This window comes from Neocloeon triangulifer, unplaced genomic scaffold (genome assembly GCF_031216515.1).
Source record: "Neocloeon triangulifer isolate White Clay Creek 2 clone unplaced genomic scaffold, ASM3121651v1 ptg000001l, whole genome shotgun sequence".
In the NCBI taxonomy this organism is placed as follows: Eukaryota; Metazoa; Arthropoda; class Insecta; order Ephemeroptera; family Baetidae; genus Neocloeon; species Neocloeon triangulifer.
The window spans coordinates 3,475,673-3,495,101 of record NW_026775544.1 but is presented as its reverse complement, the minus strand read 5'-3'; the positions used below and the strand labels follow the sequence as shown (position 1 = coordinate 3,495,101).

The window sequence follows — 19,429 nt, the reverse complement described above, 5'->3', positions numbered from 1 at the left end:
GTCGTACCAACTAATAACCTAAACTTCGTATATTTAACTTTAGCGAACCCTTCAAAACTTGTGTTGGCATCACTGAAGTTCATTCGTAAACACAAGGCCAATGCTCCCATTACGCGCGCAATTTTCACCGTGTAGGGCAAATTTGCAGATTGCGCCAAATTTCAGCTACTTTATCGAGAATTGCGCTGGAGAACTGATACCCGAAATGTTTGAAATTTTGATTACGGAGGCTTTCTAGCATCACCTCAAGGATGAGCAAGAAGGAGAGTGTTAAACTAACGCCCAGGACATTCTCCTCTTGGGTGGACAAACGCGACCTGGTTAAAATCTACAACAGCTTCACCAGCGTAATTAACGAATTTCGCTCAAATATTACTTGCAATTAATTAAAAACTGATACAGGATGCTGTTGCGCAAGAGCTGCTTGGGTCTTTGGGGCTTCCGAAGAAAAAAGCGCTGTGGAATTACATCTGCGAAGCTCTTTTCTCGCTTTCTCCTGCTGAGCACTCTCACGCAATTGTGCCACGTCCTGCCTCAGTACCTGAAGTTCGCGTCAACGGTTTCATCAGAGAAAATGGAGAGGTAGAACTGGAGGACCCTCCAAGAAGACACGGGAAGAGACGGAAAATCAACAATACTTCGTCTGAAGAAGATTCCAAAGAAAATGTACAGATTTTAAATTTCCTAAACATTTCCTCACTTAAAAAAATTTATTTTCTTCCAGGTTGTGCTCCACCTTCCTGAAAACCCTAGTGATAAAGCCAGTATTGTCCTGAGCTGCATGAAGCACTACTTGGCCCACATTAGAGACAAAGAACCGACAAATACTAGAACTGTCGTAGATGTCCTAAATTTCATGCTCTCAACAAATCTCTGTGGTCAAAAAGTAAAAAAATAAATTTGATATTATTTCAGCAGAGCTGATATTTTCTTCTGTTATTAGGCTATTCAAATTTGTGAGATAATTTGGAGGAAAAGGTGGACTGGCTATGAAGTTTTGGGAGCGCAATGTTTCCAGTACATGCTTGCCACGGTTGTTAACAACAACAGCAAAAAGGCTGATGTCAAAAGACTTGTTTTGTACAAAGAGGTTGTTGGTCCAACCGCACCCTTCATTCCTGGGATCATCCCAAGCATGGCTATGTGCCTCACCAGCAAGATCGTCCTCTCGGATAGTAGCAGTGTTGGTCTTCTCTCTAGATTCTTCACCCTCAGTGCAAAATATACAGAAGTATGACATAATGCCATTTTTTTTTAGTATTTCTAGCTCATCAATATTTTTACAGTTGTTTCACTCTCATGTAAAAAAAGCAATGATCAACCAAACTAAGGCTGAAGCAAAAGTTTATGGCCAGGTTTATGGACTCACACTCAACAAAGCCTCACCTGAACTACAAGACGTAAGTTTGATCAGCCTTATATTTGTGCTTGATTTTTTTTTATTTCCAATTTAGATTCTCAAAAACAAATGCATCCAAGATTTTATACAGAAATATATAAATGTTCACTGGGACCTGAAAGCTCAAAAGATGAAGCCTCACGGACTTTTGCTGGAGACTTTTTTGGAGGAGCTCTACTTCAGCACAGCCTCCAACCCAGTTGGATTCAAAGTGCTGCTTGATGCTTTTGAGCCCCTGTTGTGGCGCAATTTATCAGTTAGTATTCATGTAGGTGTTGCCTGCAGGAAAACTTATCATTTTATTTCACAACAGTCTGCCAATCCTCTCCAAAGAGCAACGTCCATCACTTTACTTTACATGATGTACCCCATTGAACCACCAAATTTCAACAGAGTGGAACAAGAAATGCTAAACAACAAGCAGAATGAGTTCATTCTAATGTCACTAGAAGATCCCAATCATGTAGTCCGTCTTATATCAGTTAAGGTAAAGGGAATGTTGGAAATTATATTTTATATATTAATTTATTTTTTTGTTTTAATGCAGAAAGTGAGGTACATATTGGCAGATACATGGACTGTCATGCCGAGACCTTTCAGAGTGGCTGTTTGCAATGCTATTTTCAACAAACTCGCCTTTGACAAGTCCAGCTCTGATGTTAGTTAAAAGTTTTATTTTACAAGTTAAATCTTAAAAATTTAATTTCAGATCCGTAGAGAGGCTTTGATCACCATAAGAAGCTTCATTAATGATGACAACTACCACATGTGCCTTTTCATGTCAAAATTCTTTAAGTTTCTGAAGCCTTCCATCTATGACGAAAACAAGCAAGTCAGAAAGGCTATGCTGCAAGTTCTCCAAGCTTTGCAGGAATTCCGACACCCCAAAGCTTTAGCAAATGAGCAGTAAGTTAAATTTATTTAAAGAAATAATGTCTCACAAATAAAAAAAAAAATTGTCTTGAAGGTCAGACGATCGAGCAAGAGTCTCGAGATGCTGGGATATTGTGTCTTTACGAGAACTTATTGAAGTCATGTCAACCGAGGAAGCCACTTCCTCCAACCTCAGAATTGAAGTGGAGCTGGCATTCAAAAGTATTCATCCTGAAGAGGCTGCAAAAGAGAGTTCAGTCATCAACCGAGTCATCTGGCTCATCAAACAAGGTCAACAACTGGCCAGAAACTTCTATGAAAACTCACTGTAGGATTGATTTTCATTTTCATTGTATGAGATATAATTTAAAAATTTTAAGGCCGGTGCTTCCAACAGAAAAAGCTATAGTTTTTATGACAAAAGTGATGGGAAGACTTGGGGCACACTTCAGAGATTTTGACAAAAAAGGAAAACCAAAAAAGAAGGAAAATACAGAAAAACCTGTAGCAAAAAGTATAAAGAATATTTTTGTCTGGGCTCTTTTTTATATTGTCCTTTTTCAAAACAGGCCGTAAGAGAAAAGGAGCCATGCTAGAATCTGCTGAAGAGACGAGTGAAGATTTGGAGAATTTCGGGGGAAATAAAGAGCAGGAAGAGAGCAAGTCTCAAGACAAGCAACTGGAGCCAGTGGCTGAGAGTTTGAAAAACCCAGCAATTGTTGCTGGCTTACTTGACGTTGTGATGATTTTGTGGGTGAAGCATGCAAAGACTCTGAATGAAAAGAGTCACACTGAAGCCCTGTTAAAGTTTGAGAGCACTGTTCAGCAGTCACTTGAGTTCATTTTTAGGGAGTGGAAGGTATTGCTTAATTTATTTTAAATTAATTTTGTTTCATCAATGGGTCATAATTTATTCAGGACAATATCCAAGTTTTGGGTCCGATCCTTCACATTGGAAGTATGCTGCCCTCCAAAGGCATGAAAAGGCTGCTGAATTTCTGCATCAACAGAATCAAGCTCTTGATAACAAATGTAAAATTTATAAATTATAAATTACTTAAATTATTAATTATTGACTGGCTTACAGAATGGAGGTATCCCTGACCAAGAAATCAAAATGCTTGCCACAGGCGTTTGCAACTGGGACTCGGCTGACATTTTGCTCGAAATGACTGGTGAATGGCTCGCTGAGTGCATCAAAACGGCAATCTCCAAGAGCAAATCAAAAGTATAAATTCTAAATTGACGAAAAATAAACATTAATTAAAACAATAATCTTTAGGCCAAAAAGCAAGTTGAGGTGGATCCTGATATTGAGAGCAAAGCGTCAGCAGGATTGCTCATTCTGGAAAAGGTGATCACACACCCAGTGGCACATGCAGTCATCGTTGAGAAATCACCGACGGCTCTGCTGACTTTGCTCAAGGCCGCCGAAGGTGTGAAAAAAGTCATCGACCAACGCCTCACAACGCAGACACCCGTACCCTCCATGCCTGACAACCTCATCGTCAGCAGCTTCAAAAGGTATGTTGCCTTGATCAACCTCATCCCCTCCACCAAAGAAACAAACTTCAACCCAAACTCCGAATTTGGGAGCGTCCTGACTTGGACCGAAAAGATCATCTTGCCTCGGACTTCGGAAGCCGAGCTTTCTTCCTTCCTGGTTGGTCGACGGTCAGCTCCTCTTGTCACCCAACTTCTTTCGGTTGTCCTTCGATGCATTGCCATCGCCGCCCACAAAAGCCCAATGTCCAAAGAACTCACAACCAAAGTGGTCAATTTCTGCCAAAAAATTCTTTCCACCCCAGCGGCCACCTATTTGGTCTCGAGTCTCATTTGCACCGCGAGTGGCCTCTTTGTGAACGGGGTGCTCATCAAGAAAGGCAAGCGAGAGGGCACTGTGGCCAAAGACCTGCTCGAGGTCACCGTGCCCAACCTCCTGGCTGCAATTCTGGACGCTCCGGCAAAGGCCTCAAAACTGGAAATGCTCATCGAGAGAGACACCGTGGCAAAGAATGAACTCAAGTCAAATATCGAGGAATTGTACAACGCCCACTACGCCATTTTCCCACGTAACGCCGTCCAGATCCACACCCTGGACAAGTCCTTCGTCAAGGCTGTCTTCAATACCCTGCTTGGCGCCGACTCAGGAGACTCTGGTCTGCCGTATTTTGCTGAGTTTCTGATCAACGAGTTTCAGCACAGCTCCCTCATCACCCCCGAAAAATTTTGGTTGATGATCCGAGAACTTGTCGAGGGTGGTTTGGGCATCACCCCACAGGGCCGAACGGCCGTCGAGGTGTTCCTGGTGGTGGTGGGCACCAAGTGGCCCTCTCTGCTGCCGTACAAGTACGTGGACAAGTGCCACCAACTGCTCAGCAGTTTGGCATCGGACAAAGGCGAACCTGAGGAACTGCTTGACCTCAACCAATCCTTCGCCATCGACCAAGATAACTTATGATATTCACTCAGGAAACTGACTTCCCGCATTTATATATTTTTGCCTCCAAAAGATCTCCGAATATTCATTGTTGATTTATCCAGTTTTAACTTCTGCTAAAAACCATTGTGCCTCCCGTGGGACCAAAGTTGAGACTGACTTTGACCATTAATGATAAATTCAAAACTAAAGGAAATATTTAAATGCTAATTTTAAATTATTTAGAGCACTATATTTTGTAGTAGAAAGGATGCATTATTACTTAAAACCAATTATTTCTTTTTTTGTGTGCGAGTCGATTGTATTAAATTTAAAGTATAATAAAGAGGCTAAATTTTCTACTTTGATACAAATAATGTTAAATTGGATTATTTCATTAATTAATAAAAGTCGCCAGTGCAAATAGCTGCCGAGCAATTTTAATTATAATGGCACTATGTTTTTTTCTCTCCTACACGTTTTGAAGTCAGTCCGCAATCTTTTGACGTTTGTTCTAGATAAATTGTTAATTCCTCTCACTGGATGTACAGTCGCTCGTAGATCCACTCCGGTAGGTGTGTTTGGACCAGACACCTGATTTTCCAGTCAAGTTCCATTGGCTGATACCTGGGAGCAGGAAAAGTCTGTACCAGGGGTTGAGTCAAACAAACCAAAGCAGGTTCGAGGTCGGTGGGCTAAAAGATACTCATTTTAAAAAGCTCGTTAATTATATTTTAGCTAAAGTACCCCTTTGGTTGTGTAGTTGACCATGTTTTCGAAGACCCGGTTAAAGTAGTCCTCTCCGTAGGCGTTCTTCAGTTCGTCACTCATTCCGTTCCACATTCTGCTAGCGTGATCCTTGACAGCATCCATAGAGTAGAGACTGGTTGCTATTGAATTGAAATTTCAAATAATCACTTTTTATTTCAAATGTACCGTTTTGAATGGACAATGATTCAATGCAATTAAAAGTCTTCATTTTTCTCTATGCGGCATCTAATTATTTGGGGTAAAAGTAATTTTTCTTGAGGAGGGATGATAACGAAAAGCTAAAAAAATATTTTTTATTGGATGCAGAGACAACTTTGTTTTTTTTTTCTGCACATTTTATGCAATATATTTTATTGGAAAAAAATTGGTAGACCTACGAGACTCAAAATCGAATATAAAATTGTTTAGAATGTTAAAAAAACTTTTTCTCATAAAATGAGATAAATTTTTCTGTTTCATGAAATTTAAAAAAAAAAATATTTTAGTATATTTTATCATTGGTGAAATATTAATTTTTTAACAATTTTCCAATGAACAAAGTTTTCATACCTGCAATGAAATTTCCTGGCTCGACAATGCTGACGCTGACCCCAAAGCGCCTGATTTCAAAACGCAGCACGTCGGAGAAGGCCTCGATGGCGTGCTTTGTCATTCCGTAGCTGGAGCGGCCGATCGCGGAGAAGCGTCCGAGGGCGCTGGTCACATTTACCACGCGACCTGCAGCAACGCAATGCTCAAACAAAAAGTTCTTAATCAAATCACACAAACCGACCAGATGCTTTCCTGATCAAAGGCAGAAACGCCCTGGTCACTTTGACGACTCCCCAGGTGTTCACCTCCACTACTTTGCGCGAGTCGTTCTCGGATATCCATTCGATGTGGCCAAAGGTGCTCAGACCTGCGTTGTTCACCAATCCCCACAGACCTATAAGACAAAGAACAAGATAAATGTTGAAATTTATCCTAGTTAGTTTGATCTGTCCATTAATAACTTAATTAGAACTTTTTTTAGAATTTTAAGTCAATTATTTGTAACAATTAATCGCTCACCTTGCTACAGAATTAAAATATTGTATTTATTTTATCATTATCATTATTAATTTATTTCAGCTTGCTGTGACTGATTTCAGTCCTGACAAATACTTTTTTTTCTCTTTTCACTGTTGCTTAAAATTACATGACGCACCGTTAATTTTCCTTTTGCCGAGTTCTTCAGAAATCTCGTCAAAGGCTGTTTCGATTTCATCGTCGGAAATCACGTTCATCTGCACCGGGATCACTTTGTCTTCAGACTCCTTTAACAGCTTTTTCGCTCCTTCGCCATTTTTGTTGAGGCACGCGGCGAACACCACAAATCCCTTGACACCAAAAGATTATTTTCGGGTTAATCTCACCGTTCCGTGCACACTAACCAATTTTTGCAACCTCAGAGCAAGGTGGTAGCCAAATCCAGAATCGCAACCGGTCACAAGAACAGCTTTACCCTCTGGTTTTATCTAAAAAGTTACAAATACAAGATTATAAAAAAGAAATTATTTGCTAGCAAATTCGATTGGGGTTTTTTTTTAATTTGTCAAGGATGCTAGGATTGCGCATTGAATTCATTTATATTCCAACAAAATTGATAAAAAAAAATTACTGTTACCTTCACGTTTTAATTTGTATCTACAATTTTTTTTAACTTATTTAATTTATTGTGTATCTATTTTTAAATTAAACTTTTTACATTCCATTTTTTGTTCCCTTACAAAATCACAAAATGTAAGTTTTAATCATGGACTAAGGAGAGGCTTCTGTTAATAAAAACCTGCTTCGATCCCTATAATTTTAATTGAAATTCTAAGATGATTTGAGGGGCGTTGAAAAGCTTAATTTTTTTTCTCACGTCAATATTTAGGAAACGAAAAGTATTAACTAGTATTACCATAACTATATAAAAATAGGTTAAAATCGTAAAATTTCATTTATTTTTTTATTGTAGGTTCTTATGCAAGTTCGCGGAGTTATTATAAAATTTATATTGCCTCTCTCAGCATCAGATTCTCTCACACATTGATCTCTATGTAAAAACGTGCGCTGAGTGAGAGCTGGATGCAAATTCAAGGCTGTCCGTACTCTGTGAACTGGAGAGTAGCGCAAAGTTTGTTCTCTCTCGTGTTGGGACATTATTCGCGCTTTAGGCCAGGGGACAAGCACCACTTCGTGTGCACAGGACCGGGTGAAAGCAGTGAAAGGGTTTGCGAGCTAGTGGAGTTTTTTTTCGTGTGTCACCTCAAGTGTGGCGATGAGTGCTGCAACGGCTGTTCCGATCAGGAAGAATAACACGAACGCCAAACACGGGCAGATCGAAGTAATTCGCAGAAAACCGGTCACGGTGGTCAACACGTACGCCACAATTCCAGCCTACAAAGGAAAATTTTCCCAAAAAATGAGAAATAAGGACCACAAACAATTTTGGTTTCCGGTTAGTGTTCCTTAAATAATTGATTTATAATTTAAATTTTTGTTATTTAAAACAGTAAATTTATGAACTACAAAAAACCACCGAAATGTTTTGCAAAACATAGTATAAAAGTATTTGTAAAAAGTTAGGTAATAGATAATGAGTAATGAGAGTGAATGAGAGGTAGAAGTTGTTGATCATAAACCAAGACACATTTAGGACATTACAATTTTTATGAAGAATTTGATGTTAAATAATAATAATTTAACAAATATATTTAATATTTTATCAATGTTCAGGAACAATTCTTTTGATGAAGACTTTACATTATCACTCGAATTTTTATTAAAAAAAAAACTATTTTTTTCATGCATATTTGTTGCTGGACATTTAAATATAAAATAAAGTAAAACTAGTTATTTTTAATGGATTTTTAATTTTGAACCATATATTTGAAAAAATACAATTTGTATTCCAATATAAAATAGCAATTAAGGACATATAAATTCATTTGAAACTCTAAAAACAAAAATTAAAATTACAATAATTTGAAGAAATAGAATGAAAAAATTATATTATTATCTTTAAATTATTCCCATTAGCTTTCAAATAGTTATTGAAACTTACCTGAAAGCCCCAAATAGAGGCCCTATGGAGGCCGTCGATGGACTTGTCTATCCGCTCCATCCTCTCTGGTTAGACGCACATGCAAAACAGGCAGCTAGCGGCCGAAAATTGACGCGCGTTCGAGAATGACCTTGCGATGATAACGCACGGTGTACCGTGGGTGCTCAAAAAAGCAGGCGCCCACCACTTCTTCTCGTAGGATGGATGGAGCAGCTGGCCTCCAAAAGGTACGAGCTGCTCGCGCCCGATAAGACGACTGGTCCTCGTTCGGATCCGAATGCACTCCCCATAGAGGATGCATCCTAGCTTTTTTTATCTGGCAACATCCGCCGTGCAGTGCTTCTTTCACATTTCCATCGCCCTTTGAGCACAGCGGCAATTGCTATGCACCAAAATAGACTCCGAGTGCCAATGTACGCGGCTGGCACCCGCTCGTAAAAAAAGCCCAAAAACTTCCGAGCTTCTCCCCTTTGCAGAGGCGTTTTTCAAGTTCATTGCTTCGCACCCCTGAACTTCAAGGCATCTTATCGGCCTCCGCCAAAAGTGGCAAAGTGCAAAAGTGGGAAACTAATTGGTTTCCGCCCTTGTTTGGCTTTTTCTTTGTCTATTTCCGATTATAAATTTAGCCCAAGGAGAAAAGGAAAAGGATTTTTTGTGGTTCAAATTAATTGAAAATTATTTTATCAAATAATTGTATTTTATTAAATAATCAAATTAAACAGCAAAATCATACCTGATCAAGTTGAAGTAAAACGTTTTAAAACCTGCACTTTGTAAGAATATATGACCTTATTTTAAGTAAATAATTAAAAGGTTTGTAATTTACATAATGCAGTTTGTTTATTTTATTTTAAAAGTAGAAAGAATAATATTTGGTTTGAAAGAATACATCATTTTTTTACTCCTCCGTCAGAATTTTGATTTTATATTAATATATTTTATTTAAACAAGAAATCTATATAAACTAAATTTTTGCTAACCTAAGAAATATTCAAAATTAAAATTATTTTATTTTTTATTCTCATTTTAAAATTTAAATTTTTAAAATTTTAAATTGATCTTAAATACGATGGTCATCTCTTAAGAAAAATTTGCAGCAGTATAAATAAAATAATTTTATTTTGACGTATGGTTACATTGTATTTCAACATCTTCATCTAATATCAGTTTAAATTTAAACACCGTTCTTAATAAATAATTAAATAAAAAAGTGAATTATTCATATAAGGTATTATTTCCGCTTGCACCTCTCAGAGTCTGACAGATTCATTACTGGGAATCACTTCTGGCTCATCATTGAACTTGACAGTAGATTTCTTTCTCTCTTCCATTTCCTCCTCTGGCTTGTGCGGAAAATCGAGCCCATTCACGTGCGTTCTCTTTGCCGCCTCCACAGCGAGGCTCTCCCTGTAATTAATACAGTAATTGAAAAAAATTGCCTCACGACGGTTAAATTAGGGATCATTAAATTATGCAGCTTACATTAAATTCTCGTTGCTTTTTTGTTTAACTATCAATAAAACGTTTTTAAGATTGAAATTATAATTGTGATAAAAAGTAATCTCTGCTTTAACTTTAAACTTTTATATTTCTATTTTATCTGGGATGAGAAACTTCTAGACGTAGGATTAATTTTCGCCGACAATCTCCTGGAGCATCATGAGCGCCTGATACTTTGGAGCTCAATGGCGAACGCCGGCTCGTCACAGCGCACCCAACCCACCCAGCCGCTGACGCGCTCATGAATCAGTGAGCAACGGGTGCTCCTTTACCTACTCCCAGCACATGCGCTTCAACGCGAATTTATCCGCCGTCAACTGATTTTATTGATTATAAAGCGATTTCAATTCGCCTTAAAAAAATTGTCCATAGATCGAATCAGTATATCGATCAGTATATTAATTTTCCAATCATTTTTCCCCTACTTTTTATTTGAACTTTGTTCACTAAACTTTTTCTATCCATCCAACCAAAAAAACAATAAACAATTTAATGAGTATAAAACCAAGTAATTCCTCAATTTTATTCTATGTGTTTTATATTTCAATGATATATTGATATTTATTAAATTTATTGAAAAATCACAAAGCAATAGATTTTTTTAAAGTGTTCATTTAAAAACTGCTGTATTTCATTCCATAAATTTTAATTTTGCGTTAGAAAGTTTTAAAATTGTTGTTATCTTTTTGCAAAAATTACAGAAGGAAGGAGAGTAAAAATTAAATTTTAATTAAGTTTATTATTACTATCGTTTTAGTTTAAAACCTACTTTCTTGTTTTCGGTTATCAAGAAAATAGTAAAATAGAATTTTCAAGAATTGTGTACACACAATTGTTTGAAACTCTATTTCAACTTCAAGAATATCAAAGGTAAAGATTGGATTATTTTTATCTATTGAGATAAGATCGCTCAACTCCTGTATTTTTAATTACCTATGTTTGGAGAAACTGGTTCTGTTTTTCACTCCAACCTTAGCTCGCATTTTATCAAGTTTGCTTCTTCTGTAATTATTATAATTTATGTAATTTAACACAAGTCCACAGAACTTGAAGTGAAAAATATTACCTGAAAACAACTACATAGACAACAGCAATGATGGCGATAATGAGGAGCGCAACAATGACGCTAAGAACAATTACAGCGATGGTCAATCCTTCGTCGGCAGAAGGGTTGCCCTGTGACCATCCGCCGGCTTCCTGCCAAGTGTCTATTCCAGAAATCGACCATCCAGAGGCTGGATTGTAGTTTTGCAGCAATCTAAAATAATTCAAATAAGACGAAAACTTTTTTGCACATTTAAATTATTTTAATAAAATTTCTTTTCTTTATTAATTATGATTTTTAAATTAAAAAAAAATCAATAAAAAAAATATACTGTTTTATCACGGCGTGCGGTGCGACGGTCAAGGAATTTTTGTCCAAGGCGTAGAGGACCATGGTGAGGCCACCGCCAAGAGCCCTGCTGCTCGTCAGGGCAGTACTTTCCACTTTCGCGTCATTGTCGCCAGCGACGTACGAGGTTCTCAGGGAACCCCAAATGTGGGTGTCGAGTTTCGCGTTCAGTTCGGCGATGATCGATTCCGCCTCATCGATCGATGTTCCATCGATGACCGTGACAGCCACTTCACCCTCTCCTACCATTTGGATCTGAAAAAAAAAAATGAAAACAAAGTTGATTTAGACCCTTTATATAATGGAAGTAATTTATTTTTGTTTTTTCCCTATCATAATTAATTTATTGGTAACCATTAATTAAAAAATTTCAAATATTTGAAAATGAAAATATTTATTTATTTTATTTGGTATTTTTTTCATTGATTTCAACTTAAAATTTGTATAATTTTGAATGTATGAATGATGTATCCCGTTATGGGCAGCAATTGCCTTTGTGATATATCAATAAACACAATTTGCAACTAAAAAATTTGTTTAGTGTGATTTTTTTACTGTCTAATAAATTCAAAAATTTAAAGATTTTGGAATCGATCAAGTTCATCTAATAAAAATTGGTAAGATTGGTATATCAATAAATGTTTTGATCTGTGCGCAGTTATTGGCAATTATGAAACTTTTACTTCAAACAGTTGCTAATTAGTATATTTGAAAAAAGGAAAGTAGTTTATTTTGTATTATTTAATGTGAATCGCAAGCACCAGATATATCAAGCTAAGTTTTGAATTATTAAAAAAATTTAGAGAGAAGAAAACAAGCCAATGATAATTACCCGAAGTTTAAGTCGTCCTTGGAAATACGGAGCTTCACCCAAATTATCTCGCGCGAGGAGGTTAATTTCAACGTTCTGGTAATCAAATTTTCCATCAATGGGGAACACCTCACCAGTGACTTCGTCTATCGTGAATTGTTCGGTAACAAATTCCAGGCTATATCTGATGTTATCCTCGTCTCCCTTGTCTGCATCGGTAGCCTGAAGCAAAAATTATTGATAATCAATATCCTCGAAATAATTAAAACTTGTTACCTTGACTTGCACGATTGATCCTGGGAATATTTGGCGTGCGAACGCCTTGCTGGGGTACCCAACAGTCAGAGTTTCGCTCGCGAATTGAGGCGCGTGTTCGTTTTTATTGAGCAAATTGACGACGACCAGCATCTCCTCTTTGGTGACGCCTTCCTGCAGACGGTGGCTCAGCGATGCATTGACCGTGTCTTTGTTTTCCTTGGTCAGACCACACGTGACCCGCAAACGCAGCATGACCTGTGGCGTTTCAACACCGATGAAGGCGGCGTCCTCAACGTTGGTCGCCGCAAGGGCCTTCAAAGCGCCCGTGGCCGCGTCAATTTCGAACCAACCGTCGAATTCTGGTGTTCGGTCGTCAATACGGAACCTATATAATTAAGATGAATTAAATTTATGCAAAAGAAATAATCAAATTTTCACTTAATAATTTAAAACAATAATTTAATGAGGATCAAAGGCCTAAAAATTTGGCAAAAACCTTAAAAAAAATGGAATTTGTTGAAAATACGTGACAATTTTCCTTCCCAATATGATATTATCTTTGTATATATATTTCTGTGTTTTGTAATTCTGAAACTGAGAAATCAATACATTGCTTTGAAATATTGATTTATATTCCAAAATTTTAACATTCATTAGAAATCTACATTCGCTAAAAATAAAATTATAATTTTTTAATCCATATTTTCAGAAATAAACAATTCTATTAAAATATAAGGTGGCTACGATTTGTGAAAAGAAAGAATGAGTTGATCTTAAAATTAAATTAAGTTTTACAGTATAAAAAATTTCCTAAATTGTGTTGAAAAGTGTTATAAAATCCCAATTTTAATTTTTATCATATTTATTGAGAATTGAAATGAAAGATGACTTACGCGCAGTTATCTCCAGAGGGTGCCGATCCAGGAATGAGGTCGTCCACCTCCGTCGCCTCAATAACATCGGTGGTGACAAGAGCGTATTTGAAACAGGTGGTGCCATCCGAACATTCACCTACACTTGTAATGGCCAGGTAAGCGGGCACGCGGGCCACTTCAGTGGAAATCACGTGGAGTGCCGTCACTTCGAATTTATAGGTGCCAGGCGCTGCATTCCTAGTCAGGCTGAGCTCGCCAGTGACCTTGTCCATTTCCAGTCTACCGACCATTTCTGCAAGCAAAGTTAAGTAAATTAAATTAGCAAAAAAAAATCTCTTAAAGTTCAAAATCTATTACATTTTAATTGACTTTCACCATAACAGCTAATTATCAGTGACGGTTTCACTGAGATTTATCTTAACAAAATTGAAAATCTAGACTTCTCTTTTGATAATAAATTCTTGCAAGAATTGCTTGCTAAAAATATGAAACATTAAATATGTTTTTAAATCATAAAAATATTTACTTAATTAACCGCACTTTTGACAAGATATTTGATCAAATTTATTATAAAATAAAATTATAACCTATAAAATTCAAGAGCCTCATTCAAATATTTCAGAAGTAAAATTTTCACCCCTCAGTAAGTGTTTTTCCTTCAATTTGAATCTATTTTACAATCCGGAAAAATGAAAAACAATAATAAACAAAATCTTTTGGCGCCTGCAGACCTTGGCGTTGGCAACCTGTCGTTCTTTCTTGCAGGGCGGGCAGCCTAACTTCTCCTAGCCAGGACTAGATTTATTTATTCCCCTCCCCTCGCGGCTCCCACTTGCACAAACGAGGGGTTGAATAAACAACAAACCAAAAATATGAGCCGGTATAGTTGTGTGCAAAAAATAAATAAAACGCGAGTGCCACAGAGACGGACAAAGTGCGATCAGTCTTTCAGTGGCTGCTCTATAAACAGTGCTCTCTCTGACGTACGCGGATTACCTTTGTGTCAAGCGTCGCCAACGCCAAGGTGGGTTGACCATTCTTAATGTATTACTACGTTCTTAAAATTTCATTTAAATTTGCTTGTATTTTAAGTAATTCTGAATTTTACAAAATCCACCAAACATTTTTGAAGAGCGTCGTATGAAATTATATTTATGGGTTTTTCTCTTTTACTTTTTAATGCCAGTGCGGTAAATGATCAAAGACTGATCAGAAAACTTCATTATATATAAATATTCAATTAAAACAATTAAATTAAAAACTGACCTTCTTTGGCGTCGACGCCGTACTCGATGTCGCTGTCCGAGCCGTCCAGAACGTTGGCCTTGACCTGGAAGAGGACGCCGGTGTAGAAGGGTTCCTTCGTGGTCGCGTAGCTGTCCACCTCGAACTCGATGCTTGCCGGTGGCTTGGGGGTGGTGCTGGTGCAGGGTGCGCACGTGGGACACGAGGACGGCTCCGTTGGGAAGGGCGTGTTGCACGGCGGACAGGTGGGGAAGGTTGGACACGTCGTGCTTGGGCTACACGTCGGACATGTGGTGGGACAATTAGGACATTCATTGACAGGCAGTGATATGAGCAGCACAGTCTTTGCCAAGAAGCCGCTTGTTGCTTCACTGACCTGGAAATTTTGCTGGCTTTAGGGCAATCTTTTTGCGAGGGGAGCACAATTTTTTAGCAAAATATTTTGGACCTTTATGGTAGTTATAGTTAAATTTTATTATTTTCATAAGAATTAAAGAAACGTAACAGAGCGTTACAAATCGTCAAATTATTGTTCAATATTATATATGTTGATTTAAAATTATGAAGCAGCTATTTAAAACTCATCCTGTTTTGAAATAGTCAATTATCAAACAATTATTCTTGCAACAAGAATTATTTATATATTCTAGCTTGTCGTATTAGGATTTTTTTTTCATTTTTGCCTTCCAATACGTTGCTGTTAATTTATCTAACGCATGAAAAAAATTTGAAATTTTCATCGATGTTCTGATAACAATAAAATAAACAAAGAGCCTTCCTAATGGATATAATTATGTAATTTTAAAAATATTGTTTTTCATCAACATTGTAGAGTTTAGAAGGGAAAAAATGACTGATTATGCAAGTGAAAATTGGTTTAAAAATTAAAATAGTACACTGATATTTTTTTTTTTAAATTTAACATATTATGATTTAAATACTATAATAATATTAATTAGAACCAAAACCACAATCTTACTTGAATTTCAAGTCCAATACTGGGTGGGATGACATCACTTTCAGTAAAAGCTTCAATCTGTGAAATCGTCACAATGCCATTTCCTTCATATTTGCCCTCAAACTTGCTTTCAAATGACGGCACTGAATTTTTGTATTATAAATAATTATTCTTTTGCTTCTATACAAATTACTCACAATCTCCTGATGCAGGTGCCAATGTTACAACAACATCACCAGTCAAAACGTCGATTAGTTCAATTGGTTCGTTGGGAACAATTGGTCCGTTTTCCTAAATGAAAAAAATATTTTAAATTTTTATTGTTTGCCAAATCTTAGTGGAAAATTACTGTTGGATTGTCATCTTTAGCGGTGTAGAAGTTTTGTTTGAATCCGAATGTGATTGGGGTGGTGTTAGCTTGATCAACTGTGATTGTTACTGTTGCCTCAGCAGTCCTTGTTTCCGCGCCTTCATTATCCTAAAATAATTTCATGAGTTTTTTAAACCATTGAAAAAGTATGGTAACTCAGAATTTTACCTTTGCAATAATTTTGAAGGAGTAAGAGTTTTGCAGATTCAGAAGCTTTGCCGATCTGATGACTATTAAATACTGGTTTTTTTCTCCTGGAGTTACGACAACGTCTTGGGGCGTTATCTCCAAATTTCCTGAAGGGTCGTCTAGCTCGAAGGAGATATCGGTATTGAAAATGTCTACATCATAAGCACCGACTTTGATTTCTAATGCCAGATTGATTGCGACGCCCTTTGGAAAGGGCATCGGAAGTAGGAAGTTGTAACTGCTCGTCCCTTCCTCATATATGAAGGTAGGATCGTGGTTGTTGGTCAGATCAACTAGTGTGAGAATGTTCTGAAATTTTTAATTTGCAAGTTTTAAAAAGTTTTTTGATTTAATTTGAAATCTTTTCTAAGGGATCTCAAACAATGTTTCAAATTTTTTCACAATTCTTTGCCACATAACACATAATTAATTACTTTAAATCTGGAAAAAATAACTTTTTTTTAATTAAGGTAAGTGTCTTTGAAAAACAAAATTTATATATACAATATATCAGTGACAAATCAGAAATTTTGGTACATGTGTTCTAAGATTTGTACTTTTTCCTCAAAAATTTGAATCCAAAATCAATTCATATGGATTTTTTTTAAGATTTTCAACCCTTTTACAGAATATTTATAAAAAAGACTTACGATATTTCTTTCACTTTCATCGGCGCAATCCATTACAAGTGTGTACTCAAAGGACGATGCTGACTAAAAATAGTTTTTAGATTGTTTATTTATTTGCTATATATTTTCATGCTTCTTTATATATACCTCATTTTCTTCATAATTTTGGAAATCGTTAGTGGTCCTTATGACTATCTCTTCACCCTCGATGGTTGCCGCTAGATATTTCTCCTCACCCAGAGAAACACCTTTTTTCATACACAACGGAAGCTATTTGTTCTTATTTTACAAATCCGAGATTCTGAATTTTACCTGTCACAGTGCCTTCAATAATTTGAAGCCGCTCTACAACCACCTCTGCTGCCGAGGCGTCAGAAACAGATTTTGTATTGATGAGTTCCGTTCCAATTGAGATCTCTTCACCATCTTGGGATATTCTGCAGCCTGTCAAAAGTTAATTTGAAATTTTTTATCTGCTCGCCAGCAAAACATTGTGATCCATTATTGAAATATTTCTCCTCTAAGCATCGATTAAACGCGTTATCTCGTGCACATTAATTGATTGCCGTTTTTCGACTCTGAAGTCAACAGGTCTGTTATCTATCAGCCCACTATTACTTAAAAAATTCCATCTTTCTTAACTTTACTCTAAAAATGTTACGAAAGCCATGCAATTTTCCATATTCCTGCACAACATAAAAAAATGCTGATGCGTTGCCAAGCAACCCACTTTTAGCCCCTCAACCTGTGAATTTTTATTTATCGACTTAGCGTTGAGTGGTGCAGGTGCGAGTACCCGTCCCAAAATAATATCTGACTGTGTCTCTGCCATTATCAAAAAGCTCAGGTCATGCGCGCGTCATTGTCAAAAAATTTCTCAAAATATAAGCTTTGGAACGCTAAAGTGAAATATGATATATAGATGAACTTTTTTGTTTTTTAGTTCTAGGGATGATTTATCTCCCCCTAAATCAGGCATTTAATTTCAAATAAAGATTTTCATAATACATAACCAATTTTTTCTTTTTAAAATCATTAACTTAGAAAAAAAATTAAAAACCATCTTAATATAATTATTGCATATTTGCTTTTAAGTTGGCTATGAAAATTTTCAAAAGATTTTCGTTCCATTATAAATCATTTCATCATAGATCGAAACTTACTCTGCGAAAAGACGCCTGAAATCAGCAGGGATGCTATCCAGAAGCACGACAGCGCCCTCGACCTGAAGGTCATTTTGCACACCTGGAAAGTTGGGTGCTCCGAAATGGAAAAAGGTCTGCCAAGGTGGCCCGCCGATTGACAAGTATGGTGAATGTATTATTTAAAGCAAGTGTTATCAACATTTGCGCTAGAGGCATCTGATTATCTTATCGCCGCGCGTCGGTGGCCGATCGCCATGGGCGATGCTTAATTTCCCAAAGCGAACCTCGCGTTTGATAGAATATTGAAGAGCTGCTGCTTAATCTCTCGCGTTTGATATTAACGAGAACAGAGGAATTGTCACTCAAAAGTGAATCATTGAAACAAATCTAATCGGGCGGTGACGCACAACTGAAAATATTCAGAACAGCACAGCGTCTTTTTGCTGGAATTGCAGATCTAGATGACAAAATCTATTTGCCGTAGTTTGGCCCTGAATGTTCTTGAACCAGTCTTGAAGACTGGCCCTTGACTTGGATAGCCCTGCCCTGAGGGTTTTTAACCCGAATTTTTTACTAAAATCTCTTGGACTTCTGCATAGACGACCCTCGGAGGGCCGTGCACCCCATTTTAGCAGGTGCGACGCACCCCTTCGCCTTCGAAAATAAAGGGACCTTGTTACAATTTAAGAGATATTTTTTCATAACTCGAACAGCAACAAAGTTACAGTGGTTCAAAGCTATCTTATTTAAGAAAAATCTTCGGAAAACCGCGGAACGCGGAGTACCACGTTTGTTGACATAATTATGTCCAGAATGATTTCAAAAACGAAAAAAAAGTCTCACCAATTTTTAACATGTTGACTATCAACTAGAGCAACTTTTGGCTATAATGGAATCAATAATTTTTGTGTACTAGGTACTTTTGTGGCACCTCAAAAAGTTATAGCTTAAATTGGTGACTTTAAAATTTGACGTATGACCTAGGACACTATGGCAAAGTTGTAGGGCGTGTCTTATTCTCTACAACTTTGTTAATTTGCTTATATGCGCTATTTGAAACAGGAGCTGGGTTATTATCGATATTCGAAAACATATTTTTTTCAAAATTCAAAACTTTGAGCCGCTGTAAAATAGGCAATTTTGAGAATATTCAAAAATCCTTCTAAACTATTTGTCTACACCCTTGCAACCAATGCGCCGAATTTCATTCCAATCGGTTGACCCCATGCCAAAAGTGGGTCCCCTTAAAAATAATAATGCCAACTATAAATAAAAAATAAACTTTTGGGGAATTTTTTAAGTTGAGAAATTTACACGCTAATATTTTAAACAAGAAAAAGATTTATTAGCCCAATTTCACATTGATGAAAGGTCTAAATATTTTGGAAACACTTTAAATGATATAAAATCACAAACTTTTTTAAATTTACTTTTCCACGTTCACTAATTTTTTTCTTTTACTTTTTTAATTCATAAAGTTGTTATTAAAAATTAGCAAACTAAATTTATCTAAAAAATGAGCCT

At 36.7% G+C, this 19,429-nt stretch overlaps 3 protein-coding genes across 3 annotated transcripts; 1 reads left to right on the top strand and 2 right to left on the bottom strand.

Annotated features, from left to right (window-relative positions):
- Nucleotides 1-70: 70 nt before the first annotated feature.
- On the top strand, nt 71-5,364 carry LOC132200570 (condensin-2 complex subunit G2-like). Its single transcript, XM_059626141.1, has 15 exons — nt 71-347; nt 403-666; nt 725-886; nt 944-1,231; nt 1,287-1,400; nt 1,455-1,655; nt 1,713-1,886; nt 1,947-2,057; nt 2,109-2,305; nt 2,367-2,600; nt 2,653-2,786; nt 2,842-3,131; nt 3,191-3,304; nt 3,360-3,500; nt 3,555-5,364. The coding sequence occupies exons 1-15, from the start codon at nt 252-254 to the stop codon at nt 4,731-4,733; spliced, it is 3,699 nt and encodes a 1,232-aa protein (XP_059482124.1). The 5' UTR covers nt 71-251; the 3' UTR covers nt 4,734-5,364.
- Nucleotides 5,110-8,837, bottom strand: LOC132200621 (D-beta-hydroxybutyrate dehydrogenase, mitochondrial-like). The gene is made up of 8 exons (XM_059626241.1): nt 8,533-8,837; nt 7,734-7,865; nt 6,875-6,958; nt 6,649-6,820; nt 6,235-6,387; nt 6,012-6,179; nt 5,439-5,581; nt 5,110-5,386 (listed from the first exon to the last, which is right to left on the bottom strand). Exons 1-8 carry the CDS (start codon nt 8,590-8,592, stop codon nt 5,228-5,230), a joined length of 1,071 nt encoding a protein of 356 aa, XP_059482224.1. The 5' UTR covers nt 8,593-8,837; the 3' UTR covers nt 5,110-5,227.
- Nucleotides 8,838-9,632: 795 nt separating this feature from the next.
- Nucleotides 9,633-18,084, bottom strand: LOC132200576 (uncharacterized). The gene is made up of 16 exons (XM_059626154.1): nt 17,924-18,084; nt 17,073-17,204; nt 16,908-17,008; nt 16,782-16,844; nt 16,111-16,440; nt 15,922-16,050; nt 15,770-15,863; nt 15,594-15,715; nt 14,636-14,990; nt 13,388-13,661; nt 12,513-12,879; nt 12,258-12,458; nt 11,409-11,680; nt 11,099-11,290; nt 10,966-11,034; nt 9,633-9,939 (listed from the first exon to the last, which is right to left on the bottom strand). The coding sequence occupies exons 1-16, from the start codon at nt 17,994-17,996 to the stop codon at nt 9,783-9,785; spliced, it is 2,931 nt and encodes a 976-aa protein (XP_059482137.1). The 5' UTR covers nt 17,997-18,084; the 3' UTR covers nt 9,633-9,782.
- Nucleotides 18,085-19,429: the final 1,345 nt, after the last annotated feature.